This window comes from Sorex araneus, chromosome 1 (assembly GCF_027595985.1).
Source record: "Sorex araneus isolate mSorAra2 chromosome 1, mSorAra2.pri, whole genome shotgun sequence".
Classification (NCBI taxonomy): domain Eukaryota; kingdom Metazoa; phylum Chordata; class Mammalia; order Eulipotyphla; family Soricidae; genus Sorex; species Sorex araneus.
In genome coordinates this window covers 32,806,360-32,827,295 of record NC_073302.1, presented here as the reverse complement: position 1 = coordinate 32,827,295, position 20,936 = coordinate 32,806,360, and the positions used below count along the sequence as shown (strand labels likewise).

The window sequence follows — 20,936 nt, the reverse complement described above, 5'->3', positions numbered from 1 at the left end:
ATGGAGCAAGCGCTCCTGAAATTCATATGGAACAATAAGCCCCCACGAATAGCTAAAGCAATCCTTGGGAAAAAGAAAATGGGAGGAATCAACCTCCCCAACTTCCAACTCTACTACAAAGTGGTTGTCATTAAAACAGCATGGTACTGGAACAAAGGCAGAGCTGCAGACCAATGGAATAGGGTTGAATACTCTGACATACACCCCCAAATATATGATCATCTAATCTTTGATAAGGGAGCAAGAAATGTGAAGTGGAGCAAGGAAAGCATGTTTAACAAATTGTGCTGGCAAAACTGGACGGCTACATGCAAAAAAATGGGTTTAGACCTCCATCTATCACCATGTACAAAAATCAGATCAAAATGGATTAAAGACGTCAACATCAGACCAGAATCCCTAAGGTACATTGAAGATAAGGTCGGCAAAACCCTCCACGACATTGAAGCCAAAGGTATCTTCAAAGCTGACACGCCACTGCCCAAGCAAGTGAAAACAAAGATAAATAAATGGGACTATCTCAAACTAAGAAGCTTCTGCAACTCAAAAGAAACAGTGACCAAAATACAAAGACAATCTACAGAATGGGAAAGGATATTTATGCAGTACCCATCCGATAAAGGGTTGATAACAAGGATATATAATGCACTGGTTGAACTCCACAAGAAGAAAACTGCCAACCCGATCAAAAAATGGGCTGATGAAATGAACAGAAATTTTTCCAAAGAAGAAATCCGAATGGCTGAGAGGCACATGAGAAAATGTTCAACATCACTAATTATCAGGGAGATGCAGATCAAAACAACAATGAGATATCATCTCACACCACAGAGACTGGCCCACATCCCAAAGAACAAAAGCAACCGGTGTTGGCATGGATGTGGGGAGAAAGGGGCTCTCCTTCACTGCTGGTGGGAATGCCGACTGGTTCAGCCCTTTTGGAAAACAATATGGACGATTCTCAAAAAGTTAGAAATTGAGCTCCCATTTGACCCAGCAATACCACTCTTGGGAATATATCCCGGAGAGGCAAAAAGGTATAGTAGAGATGACATCTGCATTTCCATGTTCATTGCCGCTCGGTTTACTATAGCCACAATATGGAGAAAACCAGAGTGCCCGAAAACAGATGATTGGCTAAAGAAACTCTGGTATATTTACACAATGGAATACTACGTAGCTGTCAGAAAACATGAAGTCATGAAATTTGTATATAAGTGGATCAACATGGAAAGTATCATGCTGAGTGAAAAGAGTCAGAAAGAAAGAGACAGACATAGAAAGATCGTACTCATATGTGGAATATAAAGTAGCTGAGAGGTACAAGCTTACAATGTTGCGATTCCTGGCAGACATTTCTCTGGACTTAGTTACTAAAATACTAAAATACAGAAATCCAAAACTATGCTGCTGCTGGTGCGGCCTCCTGACCTCATGTCTCTTCATTCTCAGCAATAGAAAACAAATTACCAAATGCTTTCTTTTCAGCAGATCGACTTTAGGGGGGAGAAACTCCAAATCAATAATAGTGAATTTTTTGTTGAAATATTGAATGTAATCAAAGTAAAGTGAAAGTAAAGTGAAATTTACCAGTTACACATGCGGGGTGGGGGGCTGGGGAGGTGGGGGGAAGGGGGGAGGTATATCGTGATTCTTGGGGGTGGAATATGTGCACTGGTGAAGGGATGGGTGTTTGAGCATTGTATAACTGAGACTTAAACCTGAAAGCTTTGTAACTTTCCACATGGTGAATCAATAAAAGAATTAAAAAAAATGAAACAAATAAAACACGTTCTAAGCAAAAATAAATAAATAAATAAAGCTAAAAAAAAAAGAACCATAGTAAACTCCCCCCATACTCCCTACCCCCGTAGCCCCCCACCCCGCCTGTATAGCTGATAAATTTCACTTTACTTTCTCTTTACTTTGATTACATTCAATATTTCAACAAAAAACTCACTATTACTGTTTGGAGTTTCCTCTCCCAAAGTCAGACCTGCTGGAAAGGAAGCATTTGATAATTTGTTTTCCATATTTCTTCATTCTCAGCAATGGAAAACAAATAAACCTCCATTTTTAAACTGACAACATTTAATTTTTTATTATTATTGTTTGGTTTGGTGTTTTTTTTTTTTTAGGCCACATCCAGCAATGCTCAGGGATTACTCCTGGCTCTGTACTCAGGAATCATTCTTGATAGTGCTCAGGGGACCATATGGGATGCCAGGGATCAAACCTGTGTTGGCAGTGTGCAAAACAAATGCCCTACTCTCTAGACAAATTGACAAATGTACTAATGTTCCAGACTGGAGCGATAGCACAGTGGATAGAGTGTTTGCCTTACACGCGCCTTACCCAGGTTTGATTCCTCCATCCCTCTCGGAGAGCCTGGCAAGTTACGGAGAGTATCCTATCCGCACAACAGAACTTAGCAAGCTACCCTTGGCGTATTCAATATGCCAAAATCAGTAACAAGTCTCACAATGGAAACATTATTGGTGCCCACTTGAGCAAATTGATGAACAACAGGACAACAGTGCTACAGTGCTACAGTACTATTGTTCGAGCCCCCTCCCTTTTTTGAGAATTTGGGTCACACCCAGCAGTGCTCCAGGCCTTACTCCTGGCTCTGCACTTGGAAATCACTCCTAGCAGTGCTCAGAGGAGCAGATGGGGTGCTGGGGAACAAACCCATTTACAAGGTAAATACCCTACCCATTGCACTATCGCTCTAGCTCCTACATTTCATTTCTTTAATGGCACTATATATTTTAGAATCTTAGAATTACTCAATTGCTGGAGCTGGAGTGATAGCACAGCAGGTAGGGCATTTGCCTTGCACGCGGCTGACCCGGGTTCAATTCCTAGCATCCCATATGGTCCCCTGAGCACCATCAGGAGTGATTCCTGAGTGTATGAGCCAGGAGTAACCCCTGTGCATCACCAAGTGTGACCCAAAAAAAAAAAAAGAAAAAAATAGAATTACTCAGTTGCATTCGTTTTTGAAATGCCTTTATTTCACCTTTTTCTTGCTTGTGTTTCATTCTACCCCAGAGTACCAACATATAAGCATCATCTCACAGGCCAAGTAGCATCTGACTTTACCTGTGGAAGAATAACTCTTGTTTGAAAATATCCATTTTGACAGTGGGGTAGGGTCTTCGGCACTTTTGTGGTGCACTCAAAATTACAATAATTTTTTTTTAATTTGTAGGGAATGGAGGGATGGTAGGGGTTCAGGCACTTGCCTTCCCTGTGGGCAGCTGTTCAACCCCCAGAGCACTGTCAGGAGTGATCCCTGAGTGCAGAGCCAAGAGTAAATCCTGTACACAGTTAGGTGTGACACCAGTTAATACCCCCCAATTTTTTTGCACCCCCCAAAAAAAAGTTTTTTTAGAAACATGAATCTAAAAGGGAAAGGAAAACTAAAGCACCTTTTGCTTGGCTTCAGCTTATTTTATATTCAGGCTATCAACAATCTAGTGGTTCTCAGTGAAAGGTGAGGGAGGGAGAAGATAAAAGAAAGACTTCTTTCAGCCTTCCCATTCTTCCCAGGGATTCTGAGTGTCACCCATCCCCCCTCCCTAGAGGACCATGTCCCCATCCTGCCAATGAGAGTCACTGCAATCTCAGTGTGAGGCTGTCTGTGGCATCTATCCATGTAATAGCCCTGAATACATGTGTTAAGGATGGGAGGAAGGTGACTATCTACAGATCTAGTCTATTTAGTAAAGTTTAGTATGCTACATTTCTTTATGAAACAATGGTTTATTTGTATTCCATTTTACAGGGTCAAATTTATAGGCTCAGTTTGTCAACTACCATTTATACAACATAAGTCTTCTTAGTTATTCCTTTTAGAATAACTTGCTAATGAAGATGTGTCGAAAATGATTTCAAACATTCCACCCCCAGTAAGGAAACAATGACATAAATAATGAAGAAGACTTAATTTTCAAACTGGATCAGTTGTGATTTGCTGAGGTTTCTTTGCTGATAAACCAAGCAAACCCTGTGCTAGGTATTTTTTAAACAAAGGAAGTACTCCCAGACACCCAGCATATTTTCTGATTTTCAAAATATTGATTAATGTTGACTCCTGAGCCTATTTCTTCATTTTTATGAGAATCACCATTGCTAAATTAATTGCTATAACAATTTTAAATAAATTTGTTACTCATAATAAGCTATCTCATCAAATGATATATAAATTGACTTCATAAAGAAATAAACACAGATCATTCGGAATAGATGCTGTAATAGCACATTTTCAAGAATTCAGACATAACCCAGTTCAAATCATGACCCAGAGAGACTATGATCAGACAAACTCTGGTTCAAGATTTAAATTATGCAAACCTTCTGAGCCCTTGTTATGTGTTAATTGCTTTTAGAAATCACTACTCAACAAAGATTTTTTAAATACTGGTAAATAGTGCAAATAATACTAAATAAATTACTGCATTCTCGATAACTCTTAATTGTATAGGCATGACTTATAAACAATATAATTAAAAATAGTATGGAGATATAAAAAGATAAAATATATAATACTACTGATGTTAAGTAACATTCCCTACAGGTTCAGAAGATATATTAACATGCTCTAATTTATGTGATTCTAATCTAATTATAGATTTAATGGTGTCTCTTACATATATAATGCATCTTACTGTATTCACACCAGTGTGGACAGATCATTCTAAGAAATTAAAAATCTCTATTGTAAGATTGTTGATGCATCTATTTTAACTTGTGTATGCTCAGGCTGTACAAGAATGCTATAGCTATAGACCATAAATATCAAGCATACTATTTCTTTTCAGTCACAAACTCTTTTAGTCCATATTAAAGAAATGGTGGGTTTATATTGCCCTCTTGTGGTTACTTATAATCTTACCAAAGGTGAACTAACAATGTAATTTGAGAGCGGCTCAGCTTTCTTTTGTTTCATAAGCCTGTGAAACATTAGAGTCTTACCCAACTCTTTGCAATTAAATTAGAACAGCCCACACCTCAGGTGTCATATATCACATTAGGTTTTACCTACTCTCAACCTTTTGATAAGTTGTGGCACAAATTCAGTTTATTTCAAAATATGTTGCAATAAATAAGTATAGAGATCATTATTGCTGCCTCAAAGAATATGATCATCAATTTATTCTTTTTTATTTTATTGAATCACCGTGAGATAGTTACAAGCTTTCATGTTTGGGTTACAATCACATAATGATCAAACACCCATCCCTCCACCAGTGCACATTCCCCACGACCAATATCCCGGATATATACCCCCTCTTTCCCACCCTCCCCCTGCCTCCATGGCAGACAATATTCCCCATACTCTCTCTCTACTTTCGAGCATTATGGCTTGCAACACAGACACTGAGAGATCATCATGTTTGGTTCATTATCTACTTTCGGCATGCAATATGATCATCAATTTCTCCACACTACTGAAACACATTTCTGTGATACACTGATTTGGAGGTTTTAATCAAATCAACTATTGGTCAACACTTTTTTATCCATTGCCTAAAAGTATAAGAAATTAGGACTGCAAAAATACAAAAAGTAAAGTATACCACCAGTATGTACCTTACCTGGTCATCTCTAGAAAATTCTTTCATTTTCTTTTTTTGGTTTTGGGGTCACACCCAGTAATGTTCAGGAGTTACTTCTGGCGTTGCTCAGGGGACTATATGGGTTGGGTTAGCCACACACAAACAAGCACTCTACCCACTCTACTCTCACTCCAGCCCCTATAAAATTCATTTTGTTGTTAGATTTTTTTAATTTTTCATTAAAGAAATGTGATTTACAAAGTTATTAGTTGAATTTTAGGCATATAAAATTTTAACACCAATCCCACCACCAGCGTCAACTTCCCTCCATCTATGTCCTGGTATTTCCTCCTTACCCCGACCTCCCCTCCCTGCCCCATTCCCACCTGTCAACTGACAGGCACATTAGAAAGTTCTAATGGCTGCAGCTTAGATCTCATGTTTTTTGTGTTGTTGAGTCTGTATTTTGGGTATATGGGATTTTATGGAAGGTTTGTTTTGCATGCAATAGCACAGCGGGTAGGGCGTTTGCCTTGCACGCGGCTGACCCGAGTTCGATTCTGCCATACCTCTCGAAGAACCCAGCAAGCTACCGAGAGTATCCCGCCTGCACATCAGAGCCTGGCAAGCTGCCCAAAAACAGTAACAACAAGTCTCACAATGGAGACGTTACGTTTTTTTTATTCAAGAAAATCGATAAACAATGGGAGGACAGTGCTACCATGCTATTTTGCATGTTAAAATCTTTTTTTTTTTTTTAAATTTATTTATTTTTAATTAGAGAATCACCGTGAGGGTACAGTTACAGATTTATACACTTTTGTGCTTATACTTCCCTCATACAAAGTTTGGAACCCATCCCTTCACCAGTGCCCATTCTCCACCACCCGTAAACCCAGTGTCCCTCCCACCCTCCCCAATCCCATCTCCCCCCCACCCCACCCTGCCACTGTGGCAAGGCATTCCCTTCTGTTTTCTCTCTCTAATTAGCTGTTGTGGTTTGCAATAAAGGTGTTGAGTGGCCGCTGTGCTCAGTCTCTAGCCCTCATTCAGCCCGCAACTCCCTTCCCCCACATGGCCTTCGACTACAATGTAGTTGGTGATCGCTTCTCTGAGTTGACCTTTCCCCGGAACGTGAGGCCAGCCTCGAAGCCATGGAGTCAACCTCCTGGTACTTATTTCTACAGTTCTTGAGTGTTAGTCTCCCACTCTGTTATTCTATATACCATAGATGAGTGCAATCTTTCTATGTCTGTCTCTCTCTTTCTGACTCATTTCACTCAGCATGAAACTTTTCATGCCCATCCACTTGACTACAAAATTCTTGACCTCCTTTTTTCTAACAGCTGCATAGTATTCCATTGTATAGATGTACCAAAGTTTCCTCAACCAGTCATCCGTTCTGGGGCATTCGGGTTTTTTCCAGATTCTGGCTATTGTAAACAGTGCTGCGATGAACATACATGTGCAGATGTTGTTTCGATTGTACTTTTTTGCCTCTCTGGGATATATTCCCAGCAGTGGTATTGCTGGGTCAAATGGGAATTCAATATCTAATTTTTTGAGAGTCGTCCAAATTGTTTTCCAGAAGGGCTGAACCAGTCGGCATTCCCACCAGCAGTGTAGAAGGGTCCCTTTCTCCCCACATCCTCTCCAACAGCGGTTGCTTTTGTTCTTTTGGATGTGTGCTAGTCTCTGTGGTGTGAGGTGGTATCTCAAAGTTGTTTTGATCTGCATCTCTCTGATGATTAGTGATGCAGAGCACTTTTTCATGTGCCTTTTGGCCATTCGTATTTCTTCCTTGGTAAAGTTTCTGTTCATTTCTTCGCCCCATTTTTTGATGGGGTTGGATGTTTTCTTCTTGTAGAGTTCAACCAGTGCTTTATATACCATTGATATCAACCCCTTATCTGATGGGTATTGTGTAAATATCCTTTCCCATTCTGTGGATAGTCTTTGGATTCTGGTCACTGTATCTCTTGCGGTGCAGAAGCTTTTTAGTTTAATGTAGTCCCATTTGTTGATCTCTGTTTTTACTAGATTGCTTAGTTCCGTGTCACCTTTGAAGATACCTTTATCTTCAATATCGTGGAGGGTTTCGCCGACCTTGTCTTCAATGTACCTTATGGTTTGTGGTCTAATGTTGAGGTCTTTAATCCATTTTGATCTGACTTTTGTGCATGGTGTCAGGTCAAGGTCTAAACCCATTTTTTTGCAATTGCATGTTAAAATCTTACATAAATTTACTAGTGCTCCAAATGATTGTAAAACACCGTGATTAGTGGATATTCTGTTTATTGTTCTTATCACATTCGTTTCCACCCCTAATGCTCGACTAAGTGGCTAAGTGGAGTTAAGCAACTAATAGGACGGAGCTCCTGTTTAAGTGTGTTTATAAGTGCTTGCTTGTGTATGCATCATTCAAGGAGGCGGTCCTGTGACTTCCTGATTTCTTTTTGTGCCAGATGTACATCACAAGCACAATCAAGACGAAGAGCAGTCGACTGGCCAAGCCAGTGCTGTGCCTCGGGACACTCTGCACAGCCTTCCTGACGGGTCTCAACCGGGTGTCGGAGTATCGGAACCACTGTTCTGACGTGATTGCAGGCTTCATCCTGGGCACGGCCATCGCCCTGTTTCTGGTAGGTCACCGTCTCTCTTTCCAGCTTACATATCCTCTGAAATGTTTTCCAAGATCATGAGTCGGGTTTTTCAGGTTTTGTCCTTAAGTCCAAGTTCCTCTGACCCCTATCTGTCCTCCCCTTGTTCATCGATTTGCTGGACTGGGCACCAGTAACGTCTCCAATGTGAGACTTGTTGTTACTGTTTTTGGCATATCGAATATACCATGGGTAGCTTGCCAGGTTCTGCTGTGTGGGCGGGATACTCTTGGTAGCATGCCGGGCTCTCTGAGAGAGGCGGAGGAATCAAATAAAAATAAAATATAATAAAAAATTGTCTACACACACACCCCCTTTACCCACAGTACACACATACACACACACACACACACACACACACACACACGCATGCATGCACGCACACACTCTTTACCACTCTGACCCCTACCTATGAGTTGCAATTATCCTCCAAGTATGATGCATTCTTTCACTGCAAGAATTCTTCCAGGCAGTAAAGCCAACACAGGGGTTAAGGTGCTCACATTGCATCCTGTGGACCCTGGTTTGAGTCCCCAGTTCACAGATGGTATGAAGGGATCACTCCTGAGCACAGAGCCAGGAATATCAGGAATATCCCCAAGCACCGCCAGGTATCCCTCCCACCCTGACCAGGGGTCAGGAAGGTGATTTCCCTAGGAACAGTTTGTTCCTCTTTCTTCATCACTGGGCTTGAAATGGAACTCGGCCTACTAATACTTTGGCATACCTTCCAATTTTTTTTTAAAAAATACCTCTGTTCATGATTGGGTTTCAGTCATACCATGTTCCAATACCTGTCCCTTCACCAGTTTATATTTCCCACCTCCAGTATCCCTCTAGTTTCCCTCCCTTCCCCCCTCTCCCCACCACCTGCCTGCCTCTATAACAGGCCATTTCTGTCTCTATCTTTCTGTGTGTTTCTGTGTTTCTCTCTCTCTCTCTTTCTCTTTCTGTCTCTCTCTCTCTGTCTCCTATCTTTCTGTCTCTATCTCTCTCTGTCTCTCTCTGTCTATCTGACTCTGACTCTCTCTCTTCCTCTCTCTGTCTCCCTCTCTTCTTTTTGTCTCACCCCCCTCCTTTTTGGGCATTATGGTTTGCAATACAGGTACTGAAAGTTTATCATGTATATCCCTTTACCTCTTCATCACTCAGTTTTTGTCCAGAGTGATCATTTCCAGCTCTTACTGTCCTAGCGGTACCTTCTCTATTCTGACTGTCCTCCGCCCCTCCACACACTTGTGGTAAGCTTCCAACTGTGGGCCAGAGGACTGTTTCTTCTGTCCTTGCATATTAGTCTCATGCTATTTTTTTCATATCCCACAAATGAGTGAAATTTTTTTATATCTGTCCCTCTCCTTATGAACAACTCTGTAACTGTGGGGGGAAAGAAGGTAACAGAACTTAAAAAAAAGGACTTTGTTCATTTGCAAATTGAAACTAAATGTTGCTTAAGGGAAGAACAAAGAATACAAAATGCTGGTGGAAGCAGACAACCCCTTTCAGCTCTGAAAAACACAGCCCTGGCCCAGATTTGCATAGGCCACTCAAATAGACCCTCATCAAATACACCAAAAATACCCTCATCAAACTGTATGCCGTTTTTCTCATACCCCTCTGTTGGTATCTAAAATGCCTGTTGAGCCTCTTCTTTTTGCTGAAAGTGCTTCTTAGCCACATAAAATAACCCTTTTGCAGCCTAGTATTTCATATTGTTTTCTCATGTATTTTTAATTGGCGGGAGTAATATCTTAGTTCTTGGACTAGTTGGAGGCCTGACCACTCAACTAAGAAATCCCCCACTCTGAATTGGATGGCAAGAAGTTAAGTTTTATTATTTTCTGGGTTATTTGTTGTTGTTGTTGTTTTGTTTAATTTTACTGAGAATGATAGAATGCAGGAAATGGTAAATAAAATGCACAATTTGGGGGGGCTGGAGCGATAGCACAGCGGGGAGGGCATTTGCCTTGCACGCGGCCGACCCGGGTTCTAATCCCAGCATCCCATATGGTCCCCTGAGCACCGCCAGGGGTGATTCCTGAGTGAAGAGCCAGGAGTAACCCCTGTGCATCGCCAGGTGTGACCCCCAAAAAACCAAAAAAAATGCACAATTTGATTATTTTTGAGACTTCAATGCATCCTTTCTCCCACCTGCTTTCCTTCATTGCCAAGTAGTCACTGGTCTTTTGGTCTCTATAAATTTATTTTTTCTAGAATGTCATATAAATCATAATTGAATAGTGTGTATTGTTTAATTTTTCAGGCATCTTTCACCCAGCATCAGTATTTTGGGATCATCCATGTCGCAGCATAATCACTAAATTAATTCCATTTTTTCCTGGTGGGTAGTAATCAATTGCACAGTCATGCCAGGGAAGAGCAGGTTCGCAAGTTCTTAAAAATTATCTTTAAAGATTGAAAATAGTATCCAAAGAATTTGCAGCCAAGCATCAGAACTATATATTTGTATGTTGCCTGTGAAATAAATTACCTAATAATATTTATCAAGCATTTGTTGGAGACAGAAACCATCACCGTATAGCTAGCCTTCCTCTTATTTTAACTCTTCTGGTTCAAAGCACCCATGAAAACTGGCATGACACAAAGAAGTTCCTGGTCCTGGGACCCAACTCCTCCTTTTTATAATTCTCCTCCTTGTCTGCCCCAGCCTAGAACAGACATGCAGAAGATGTTCTCACTTACTCAGAACCTTAGAGAAGCTCCATTCTAACTCAAAATTCTTTGCAATAGACCAGGTCTATCATTCTACAGTGAAAAATACGGAACTTAAATGAAAGCTCTCTGAGAGAGGCTGCAGGAAAATTCATGCTGATGTGATCCTGGATGTTTATATTGAGTCTGATGTGACCCTGGATGTTTATACTGAATAGGAGAAATTTCCTGAAACTGCTTTTTAAGAGAGGGAAATTGCACTAGTGACTTCAAGACAAGAGAGTTTTCTTAAAAGAGATTGGTGGTACATACTCGAAGGGTTGGGCTCCAAAGTAAAGCCAAGTCATGTTGGTATCCCTGGATCAGCCATCCTCAGCTAGAAATAGCAGGGCTGATTCTCCAAGGCAATTTTCATGGCATATCCATGGGATGAAATCTTATGAAGTGCTTGCTCTTTACTGAAGTGCTGCTACATACAAATTAGACTTATTAATTAAAACCTTTTTCTCTAAATAACTTGCAGCCATACTTCCTACCACTTGGTTATTGTTTATTCTGTTATTGCCTTCCCAAAGGCAAGTATGAAGTGTGTTTCCTACAGATGATCTTTATCTAAGACCTATCCCGGCTGTTGGATTGCTCTGGCAGGATATGTTCTATTACTGTGTCTGCACGGACACAGCGCATATACACAAGCTCTAAGCTGGGAAATAGGAAAGAAAGCATCGTTGAAGAGACCTTGGAGGCATTCTGAAGCAAATACTTGGAAAGGGGACAGAGAAAACCAGAAGAACGGAAAAAAATTGCAATATTTTTAACTCATAACTGTTTTATGTTTCCCATGAAGATGAGAGTGAAGAAAAAGAGGAGAATAATAGTTAGGCAATTACTGTATGCTCTTTGCTTTATGTGATCAAAGCATCTTCTAGAATAATTATAACAATATTCTTAACTTTATTTTATGCATGAAGAAAGTAAAGTTCAAAAAGAAGTAACTCAGGGACCAGAGAGATTGTAGGGTTAAAGTGTTTACCTTGTACATTGCTAAACCCAGTTCAATCCCTGGCACTGTACTTGGTCTCCCAAACACTGCTAGGAGTGTTCACTGAGCACTGCCTAGTGTGGCCACAAAACAAAACAAAAAATTAAGTCACTTGCTTGTGGCCACGCAATTGAAAAAATAAAAGGAATCTGACTTGGTCTCTCCAACTCCAGAGCCTCAACGTCTTCCTATTCTCTTGAGTACAGGATGTTTAAGCAGAACTGGAGCGTGAGATGTACATTAACCAAGTAGAGAATGTTTATGCAAATGTTCTATAGTGTTTGAGGAGTGAGGAAAGATTCAGAGACAGTGATTTTGAAAACAGAGATGCAGAACGATACAAAGGGGATGGAGAGTGATTATTTATATGGGGAAAATGCAAAGATGGTAAAAGCCATCTTAATTACAAAGGACCCTCAATAAGACATAAAGAGGGGGTGCTGGTAGAGAGATAATACAGTGCATAAGAAACTTGCTTCGCATGCAGTTGGCCCAGGTTCAATCCCTGGCATCCCATACGGTCTCCTGAGTCTCACCAGAACTGATCCCTGAGCACAAAGCCAGGAGTAAGCCCTGAGCACTGCCAGATGTGGCCCAAAACCCAAAAAATAAAACAATACATTCGGAAAAGTGTAAAGCAACTTCTATGGAAAGTCTTTTCACAAAATCAATACAAGTTCTATGTTATTTACTTAATACCAAGGAAATAATCACATAATTTAATGATAATCATCTCAGAGATTATACTTTGGATTGAATATTCGCTCTATGTGTGACATTTGTTGAGAAAAAAATATACAATATTCATGTGATTTAAGGTTCAAATCTCTGAGTGACCTTGGGGATGTTATCTAACTTCTCTAGGACTTTTTAACCAAACTGGAGATGCTAATAATTTCTCCCTTGTAAGAGTTTCAAGTGGGTAAAATGAAAAAAGGTGAAACTTTCAGGCAGTGCCAGACATAGAATGGCCCTTTATGAATGTTAACTGTTATTATGAGGTGTTTCATATTTATGTTCTCTTATCGTTGCTAGTCCCTAAGACATAGTTTTCTTACCTGCCGTAAATGTGTAGTCTGAACAGTGTGGGCTTGATTATCACTGGCCATTAGCTGATCCAATAAACAGATGAAAATTTCCTCAGTAGTTGGCTGGTGCTCAGCAGAAACCCTGAATCTTACCCCAGGTTTGTTTTCATTTTGTTTTGCTTTTTGCTTTTTAGGTCACACCTGGCAATGCACAGGGGTTACTCCTGGCTCTGAACTCAGGAATTACCCCTGGTGGTGCTCAGGGGACCACATGGGACTCGTTGAAGGCAAACGCCCTACCTTCTGTGCTATTGCTTCAGCCCCTTACCCCAGGTTTTACCACAGTTCATACCCACTGACTTAAGGAGAAAAATAAATCACTGAGTCTTCGGTAGTTTAGGAGAAAGGCCTGTCCCTCCATAGGTGGCTAAGCATTGGTGGCTTCAATATAACCCTGTTCTTTTTCTTTCCCCTAATCCTACAGGGAATGTGTGTGGTTCATAACTTCCAAGGAACACAAGGATCTCCTTCCAAACCCAAACCTGAGGATCCCCGTGGAGTGCCCTTAATGGCTTTCCCGAGGATAGAAAGCCCCCTGGAAACCTTAAGTGCACAGGTATAGTTATTGGCTTTTACCAAGTCAGTCCACCGGACTCAAGGCCTCTTACCTTGGGAAGTCAACTGATTTATTTCTTTGCTGGAAGCAGAACACCCCTGAATCAATCCAGAACTGATAAGAATCTGATACATTCACTGTAAAGTTTCCAAAAAACTCTACAGCTTCCCTAAATGAGCCCTGCATTCGTTTTGGGGGTTGGCAATACTGAATCCTCAGGAAGTACTTAGTTATGTCTAGCTTTAATTACAGTCTTCTAATCCTGAAATCTTGCTGATATTTGGCATTTTCTAACATTTTTGTAGATAATGTAAGCGAAAAGCAAAACCACCTGTGGGAATTATCATGTACTTCCCATCTAATATAATATAAAATATTTTCCTATTCAAGATTATTAACAGATATGTCTATGAAATTAACTCCTTTGTAACAAAAAATGACACATTTAATGAAGTCTTCATGATTTTACTAGTGAGTCTTAAAACAAATGATAAAACTGATTTCACTTGGGGGAAAAATATCTAGAGCTCTATATTAAACCCAATACACAGTTTTGTTTTGTTTTGTTTTGTTTTGTCGGTTGCTTTTCTTTTAATTTGTATTAAGGTGAAAATTTTAGCTTGATTTAATTAGAAATAACATGCTTAAAAACTAATTCTTGGCTATTTTTCTTCCATTTTCTGATGGAAATGGAATGACCGACTAACTAAATAATACGACCTTATAATAAAATGGTGACATTGACTCTATATAGTTTTTTTTCCCCTGTTAATGACATTCTGTACCCAATGAGGTAAGAGTGGTTCATGATTTTCCAAGTGAAGCAATAAAATCAAGGGTTACTGTCACTGTCATCCCATTGCTAATCAATTTGCTCCAGCGGGCACCAGTAACATCTCCATTTTGAGACTTATTGTTACTTTTTTTGGCATATTGAATACTCCATGAGTATCTTGCCATGCTCTGCTGTGCCAGCGAGATACTCTCAGTAGCTTGCTGGGCTCTCTGAGAGGGGCAGAGGAAAAAAATCAAGGGTAAATTACAAAAAGAAAATTACAATATTTGTTGAATTCTACAAACATGTCTGTTCACTTTGCTCTGACCACCACAGATGGTTTAAGAACAGTCCCTCCCACCTGCTTCTGTCCAGCACTGCTCAGACATTTCCCTATGTCTGGGGCCTTCCCACAGACTTTCCTCTTCTGTCATACAAACCAGAACCCAAACCTGGGCACTTTAGTCACAAGCAAAAACCAAAAATAGGACCATGGTTTCCATATGAAACTGTACGAAGTAGAAATCTATGCAAAGCAATGAAGTGCCGGAGATCAAACCCGGACAGCCATCTTGCAAAACTGCACTCTCTATCTGGTCCAATTCTTGATATTTTTATTCTTCCCCCCTCCCCATCCCTTCATTGTTGCTGATGTTTATTGATATGGCTGTGATGACTAGTGGCTTCAAAAAAGTCCAGCTGTGTTGCTTGTCAGAGGTTGCTTAGCAGGTTACCAGGCCTACGTGCTGCTCACAAGGGGTTTCTGAGGGCTGCATTCCTGTCGAGGCTGTGTTCACTGCAGCTCATGCTCTCAGTGCAAGCACACAAGTTAGCATGGCTGTGGTGCTCTCTGGACTCACACGTAGTGCTCACACGGTGCTCTCTAGGGGACACTTGTCCTGGTTGAAAAGCTGATACTTCTTTCTTAGTTGTGGTGCTTGCCTGGGACTGGACTCCTTGGGGTGGTAGTGAGACATACCTACCTTGGTGCAGCTTAAACCAAATGTGGCACCAGGGATCACAACAGCAGAGAGGTCAGGGTCACACTCAGTGCATGTAGAACACTAGGGTTTTGAACCTGTGATCAGATGCTTGCGTGACCCAACTCTAAGCCCCTGCGTTATTTCTCGGGGCCCAGAATTGTCCTTATTTCTCAAAATTTAATGAATAAAATATTCATTTTTGTCTCATTTAAAAGCTGAAAATGATCGAAGACTGAAGTCGTTGAATTTTGGATGGCTTTTTTTGTTGTTGTTGTTGTCATTGTTTTCTGTTAATTTTGATAGATCCAGTTTGTTTAAACCATACTTGCAGGGGCTTAGGTGCTATTCCTGGCAGTGCTCAGGAGACCGTATGCTGGAAATGGGGGTGGAACCATTTGTCTTTGTCTAAGGCAAATACCTTACCCACTTGTACTGTCCATTTAGCTCCCCATCTTTGAACTTTGAAACAAAAAGAATTATAGAGAAAATTTAGGAATAGATTCTGGTCTCTTGTTAATAGTACATTAAAGTGCATATCATATTTGTTAGGACTGGAGTGATAGCACAGCGGGTAGGGTGTCTGCCTTGCATGAGGCTGACCCAGGTTCAATTCCTCTGTCCCTCTCAAAGAGCCTGGAAAGCTACCAAGAGTATCCCGCCCACACAGCAGAGCCTGGCAAGCTACCCGTGGCATATTCTATATGCCAAAAACAGTAACAAGAAGTCTCACAATGGAGATGTTACTGGTGCCCGCTTGAGCAAATCGATAAACAATGGGATGACAGTGATAATTAAAATGAAGCTATAGGAAGCTAAAAAGAAAGTGCTATTTCCAAGTTATATCTTTCATACCATTGTCAAAGATCCATATAACCACTTAAATTCACTTTTTTTTTGGGGGGGGGGTTTGGGTCACACCTGGCAATGCACAGGGGTTACTCCTGGCTCTGCACTCAGGAATTACTCCTGGTGGTGCTCAGGGGACCATATGGGATGCTGGGATTCGAACCCGGGTCAGCCGCGTGCAAGGCAAACGCCCTACCCGCTATGCTATCACTCCAGCCCTAAATTCACTTTTGATGTCAAATTTTTTCACCTGAAATTTATTTAGGAGGATATACACTATTTTTATTCATCAAATGAGGGGGAAATGGCATTTGTCATAAATAATTGTATTTAATCCACCACAATAATTCTGAAAGTTATTATAATGAGTACTTTCTATTGACTTGTTAGTAAATAAATAGTTATTTCTATTTCATGATTTAAGGAAAACCCAAGGAGTTTGAATAACATGCCTAGGGTCACATAGTCAAAATTAAGACATGACCTACTTCATACTAATTCTGATTAGACAGTCTTGGGAGAAGGAAGGAAGGAAGGAAGAAAAGGCAGGAGGGAGGGAGGAAGGAAGGAAGAGAGGGAGGGAAAGAGTACATTAGGTTGAGTGCTGGGAACTTTCTCCAAGAGATTCTGATTCAGCATCCTTGGGGAAAGGAAGAAAGAGGAAAGAGAAGGGAGGAAGGGAGAGAGGAGAAGAAGTGTGGGAGGAAGGAAGGAAGGGTGGGAGGAAGGAAGGGAGGGAGAGAGGAAGGAAGGGAGGAAGGAAGGGAGGAAGGAAGGAAGGGAGGGAGGGAGGGAGGGAGGGAGGGAGGGAGGGAGGGAGGGAGGAAGGAAGGAAGGAAGGAAGGAAGGAAGGAAGGAAGGAAGGAAGGAAGGAAGGAAGGAAGGAAGGAAGGAAGGAAGGAAGGAAGGAAGGAAGGAAGGAAGGAAGGAAGGAAGGAATAGAGCAGCTAGGGTGATTGCTCTGTATGCTGCCAACCAGAGTTTTTGATCCCTGGTACTACGCATAGTCCACTGAACACTGCTAAGAGTGATCTCTTAGGGACTGGAACGATAGCACAGCGGGTAGGGCATTTGTCTTGCACGTGACAGATCCAGGTTCCAGTCCCAGTACCCTATATAGTCCCCAAAGTACCACCAGGAGTAATTCCTGAGTGCATGAGTCAGGAGTAACCCCTGTGTATCACCAGATGTGACCCAAAAAACAAAACAAAACAAAACAAAAAAAGAGTAACCTCTTAGTGCAGAGCCAGGAATAAGCTCTGAACATTATGTATGCCCCCCCAAATATAAATATATATAGATATATTACTAAAGGAATTTAAATAGCCTTTTTGATATAAATTAGTAATATTCCATAATTTTTATTATAAATAGAAAAAATAACTTGGATAGTTAAAGAAATCTGCCCACATTTTCTTGTTTAATTATGACAATGAATTTATTTGTACCTACTACATTGTCCTTACTGTACTCTTTAATGGAATATTATGCAAATATAAATGCCCCAAGGATTGACTCTTTTCCCAAAAACAAAAGCATATTATAATAATAAAAACAAAAGGAAAGTTATTTTTCACATTATGACTAAAGACACTCAAACATTACTTTGCACAGATAAAAAAAACCTGAAAATACTATTCACTTATGACATTTATAATTCAACTCTGAAAGTTATGTTTACCATCCAGGTTGCCAGGCACGGATAATCCTGAGTCCTGGCATGGCCACAAGCTTGTTTGAATATGACAAATTTAATTCAACAAGTTCAACCTGACCAGTTTAACTTGACTCTGGGAAACTTTGTTAGCTCAAGCAAATTTCATTTGTTTTCTCAAGTACCAAAGATGCCTGCATGTACCCATAGTTTTAAATATTTTATTACAGCTCAGGCCTGGCAAAAATACAAACCCTTAAAAGAAATAGAAGACACCAAGGAAAAAAAAGTCCTGTTTGTGAATTAGATTTTAATCCAATCTAGTGCTTCCCAAAACGTGATTCGGCCCCTCTTGTTAGTGGTGGCTCAGCATACACAGGACTGAAACAATCCAAGTAGACAGAAGTAATCGCAGATGTAATTAGGGATACTTTCTGTTTGTTACTTAAAAGTTATTTTCAGTCTTTTTCCAGGATTTTTGTTTTCAGAAATAAATTTGGGAACCACTGGATTAGAAAAATTAACTGTTAAAATGACCATTATGCCCACAACATTATACAGATTCAATGAAAACCTTAACAAAGATTTTTGGTTTGGGTTTTTTGGGTCACACTCAGATGATTCTCAGGAGTTACTCCTGGTTCTGCTCTCAGAAATTACTCTTGACGTTTCCGGGGACCATATGGGATGTCAGATATCGAACACAGGTCAGCCACATGCAAGCAAACGCCCTACCTTTTGTATCAGCGATCCAGCCCCTTAACAAAGTTTCAGTGGTACTCTCCAAGAACATAGAACAAGTACAATTAAAATTTGTATGGAACCACAACCCCACCCAACCCCCACCAATAGCCAAAGTAATCTTGCGGTTGGAGGGGAAGTTTAACGCATTTCATGACTTTAAATACAACTAGAAAACTCGCAAACAAAACAGTATTTCTGAAATAAAACCATAAGAGCAGACTCTCCAGCTTCTAGAATGGAATTGGGAGTCCAAAAATAAACCTCCAGATATATAAAAAGTTAATTTATGGCAAACGAGCCAAGAACATAAAATAACCAGCTTCCTTGATAAGTGGTGCTGAGAAAGCTGGTTAATCACATGCAAGAGAATGAAATTGGATCACTGTGCTCAAAAGTAAACACAAATGGATTAGAAAGTGAGATTGATGTCGGTCAGCCCCATGGGTGATTTATGTGAAGTGGGAAAGGGAAAGACGGTCACTTTTTCCCGATCTGCCGCTGCCACCCAGGACCCAGGATTACTGAGTTCTTGTCTCACTCATAGAAAGGAATTTCAGGAGTAGACAAGCAGTGAAGTAAAATACCTTTTAATTGGAGGGGTTTTTTGGGTGGGGAGAAATACTCAAGGGAGAACACAGGCTTCTCCAAGGGCAGAGAGAACTCCTAGACACATCCCAGCATTAGACATGAAAGCATGAAAGTACACATCTCAAGAGGGGAGATGGGGGACACATGTGCTCGGACACCACATGTGCTCGGGCACCACATGTGCTTGGCCACGTGGGCTCAGGCACAATATGTGTGCCCTTCCTTTGTTCATGGTGTCTTCTATAGGCTCTTCTCAGGTTCTCTTGATCCGGAAGTTCTGGAGTCTTCTCGGGGCTGGATCACATTTTAATCAGATTAAGGGAGAGGTCCAAGGGTTTGAGGAACTTCATGGGGAGGGGTCCAACCTCCTTAGGGTCTGTTGAAGATCTTATCAGGTCTGTTTCTGACAGGGTGGATCAGTCAGGATTTTCCTCCCAGAGTTCTATTGACCTAAGTTTCATCCCACATCAAGATGATAGATGCACATTCACAAAACACATTGAGGAAAATATAGGCAGTTTACTCCATTATAAAGACTCCAGTGGTGTCTTTAGTGATTTGACTTCATTGGCAAGGAAAAGCAAAAGGCAAAATGAAGCAAGTAGACTGCCTAAGTAAGAAGCTTCTAAGCTTGGAAAGAAACTATTACTCAATTAGAAGACATCGTGCAAATTTAGGGAACCGCCTTTGCAAGTCAAGACAAGAAAGAAGAAATTGGCAGGGAGATAATATAGAGGTTAAGGCAGTTGCCCTGGGGGAATCCATCTCCAGTTAGATCAGGAGGACTCAGCCAAGATTGGCCCTGGAGTTCCCTCTTCAGGAGTGGCTAATCCTCCCACACCTCATGAAACAATACAAAAGCCACAGCAGATAGTCAGGGAATTATAAAGCATAGATTGCATAGGTCAGATCATCAATTAAAGGCTAATAATATGTTATCTGCTTGTGTTTGCAGAATCATTCTGCCTCTATGACGGAAGTGACCTGAGACTCTGAGATGCCACAAGCTGTTTTTTTTTTAATTTCACCCTCCAATTGGATACTTCAAGACACACAGTTACTCAATGTCAAACTGTGAAGACAAGTATTATGTTTATCTATTTAGAGGCTAATGTTTTGTACTTTTTTTTTTTGTATGAGGAAGTGATGTAGCTTGCCCTGATTTTTTTCCTTTTCCTTTATCCTTTTTTGGCCAGCTTTAATATATTTATGCCAGACTTTTAAACCAACAAAACTTTCTTCTTGTTCAAGTGTGCATTGAGGAACCACATTTATTCAATGGTTGACGTTGTTTTGTGATATTTGTACACTAAGCTTCTTTTCTCAGTTTTATAGACACAGAAATAAAATTAATATTATAATTAACTTTAACCTTTTCTTACCACAGTTGCTGCCTCCGGAATTTTTGAATTTTAACAAAAGTTGTTAAAACTTTGGAGTTGCAGAGAAGGCAATGTTGGTTAATGATAAGCCTCAAAGTCCATAGTGCAGAAAGGTATGTTACTTCCAAAAGAACTTCACGTTCTGATTTAGTTATGTTTTTAAATTCTAAACTAATGTCATTGTTAATGAAATAATCTAGTTGCATAAATGATTGGCAGAGAAGCCTGAATTTGAAGAGTGTTGTAATTAAATATTCCGTTTTAGATAAGGGCCTCTTCCATTTAAGAAAAGCAAGATATTTCTATAAACATGTCCTTGGGCAGGCAAATAATACTGCCACCTTCTTTCAGGAAAAAAAATATAAGAAAAAGAAAGCAGCAGCC

General features: G+C 40.4%; 1 protein-coding gene across 1 annotated transcript in view; it reads left to right on the top strand.

Annotated features, from left to right (window-relative positions):
* PLPPR1 (phospholipid phosphatase related 1) overlaps nt 1-20,666 on the top strand; it is a 290,512-nt gene extending 269,846 nt beyond the window's left edge. The window contains exons 7-9 of the mRNA XM_055120712.1: nt 8,030-8,206; nt 13,449-13,580; nt 20,126-20,666. Of these exons, the coding sequence (XP_054976687.1) occupies nt 8,030-8,206; nt 13,449-13,580; nt 20,126-20,158 (342 nt within the window). The 3' untranslated portion in view covers nt 20,159-20,666. The remainder of the gene's footprint in view (nt 1-8,029; nt 8,207-13,448; nt 13,581-20,125) is intronic.
* The last annotated feature ends 270 nt before the right edge of the window (nt 20,667-20,936 follow it).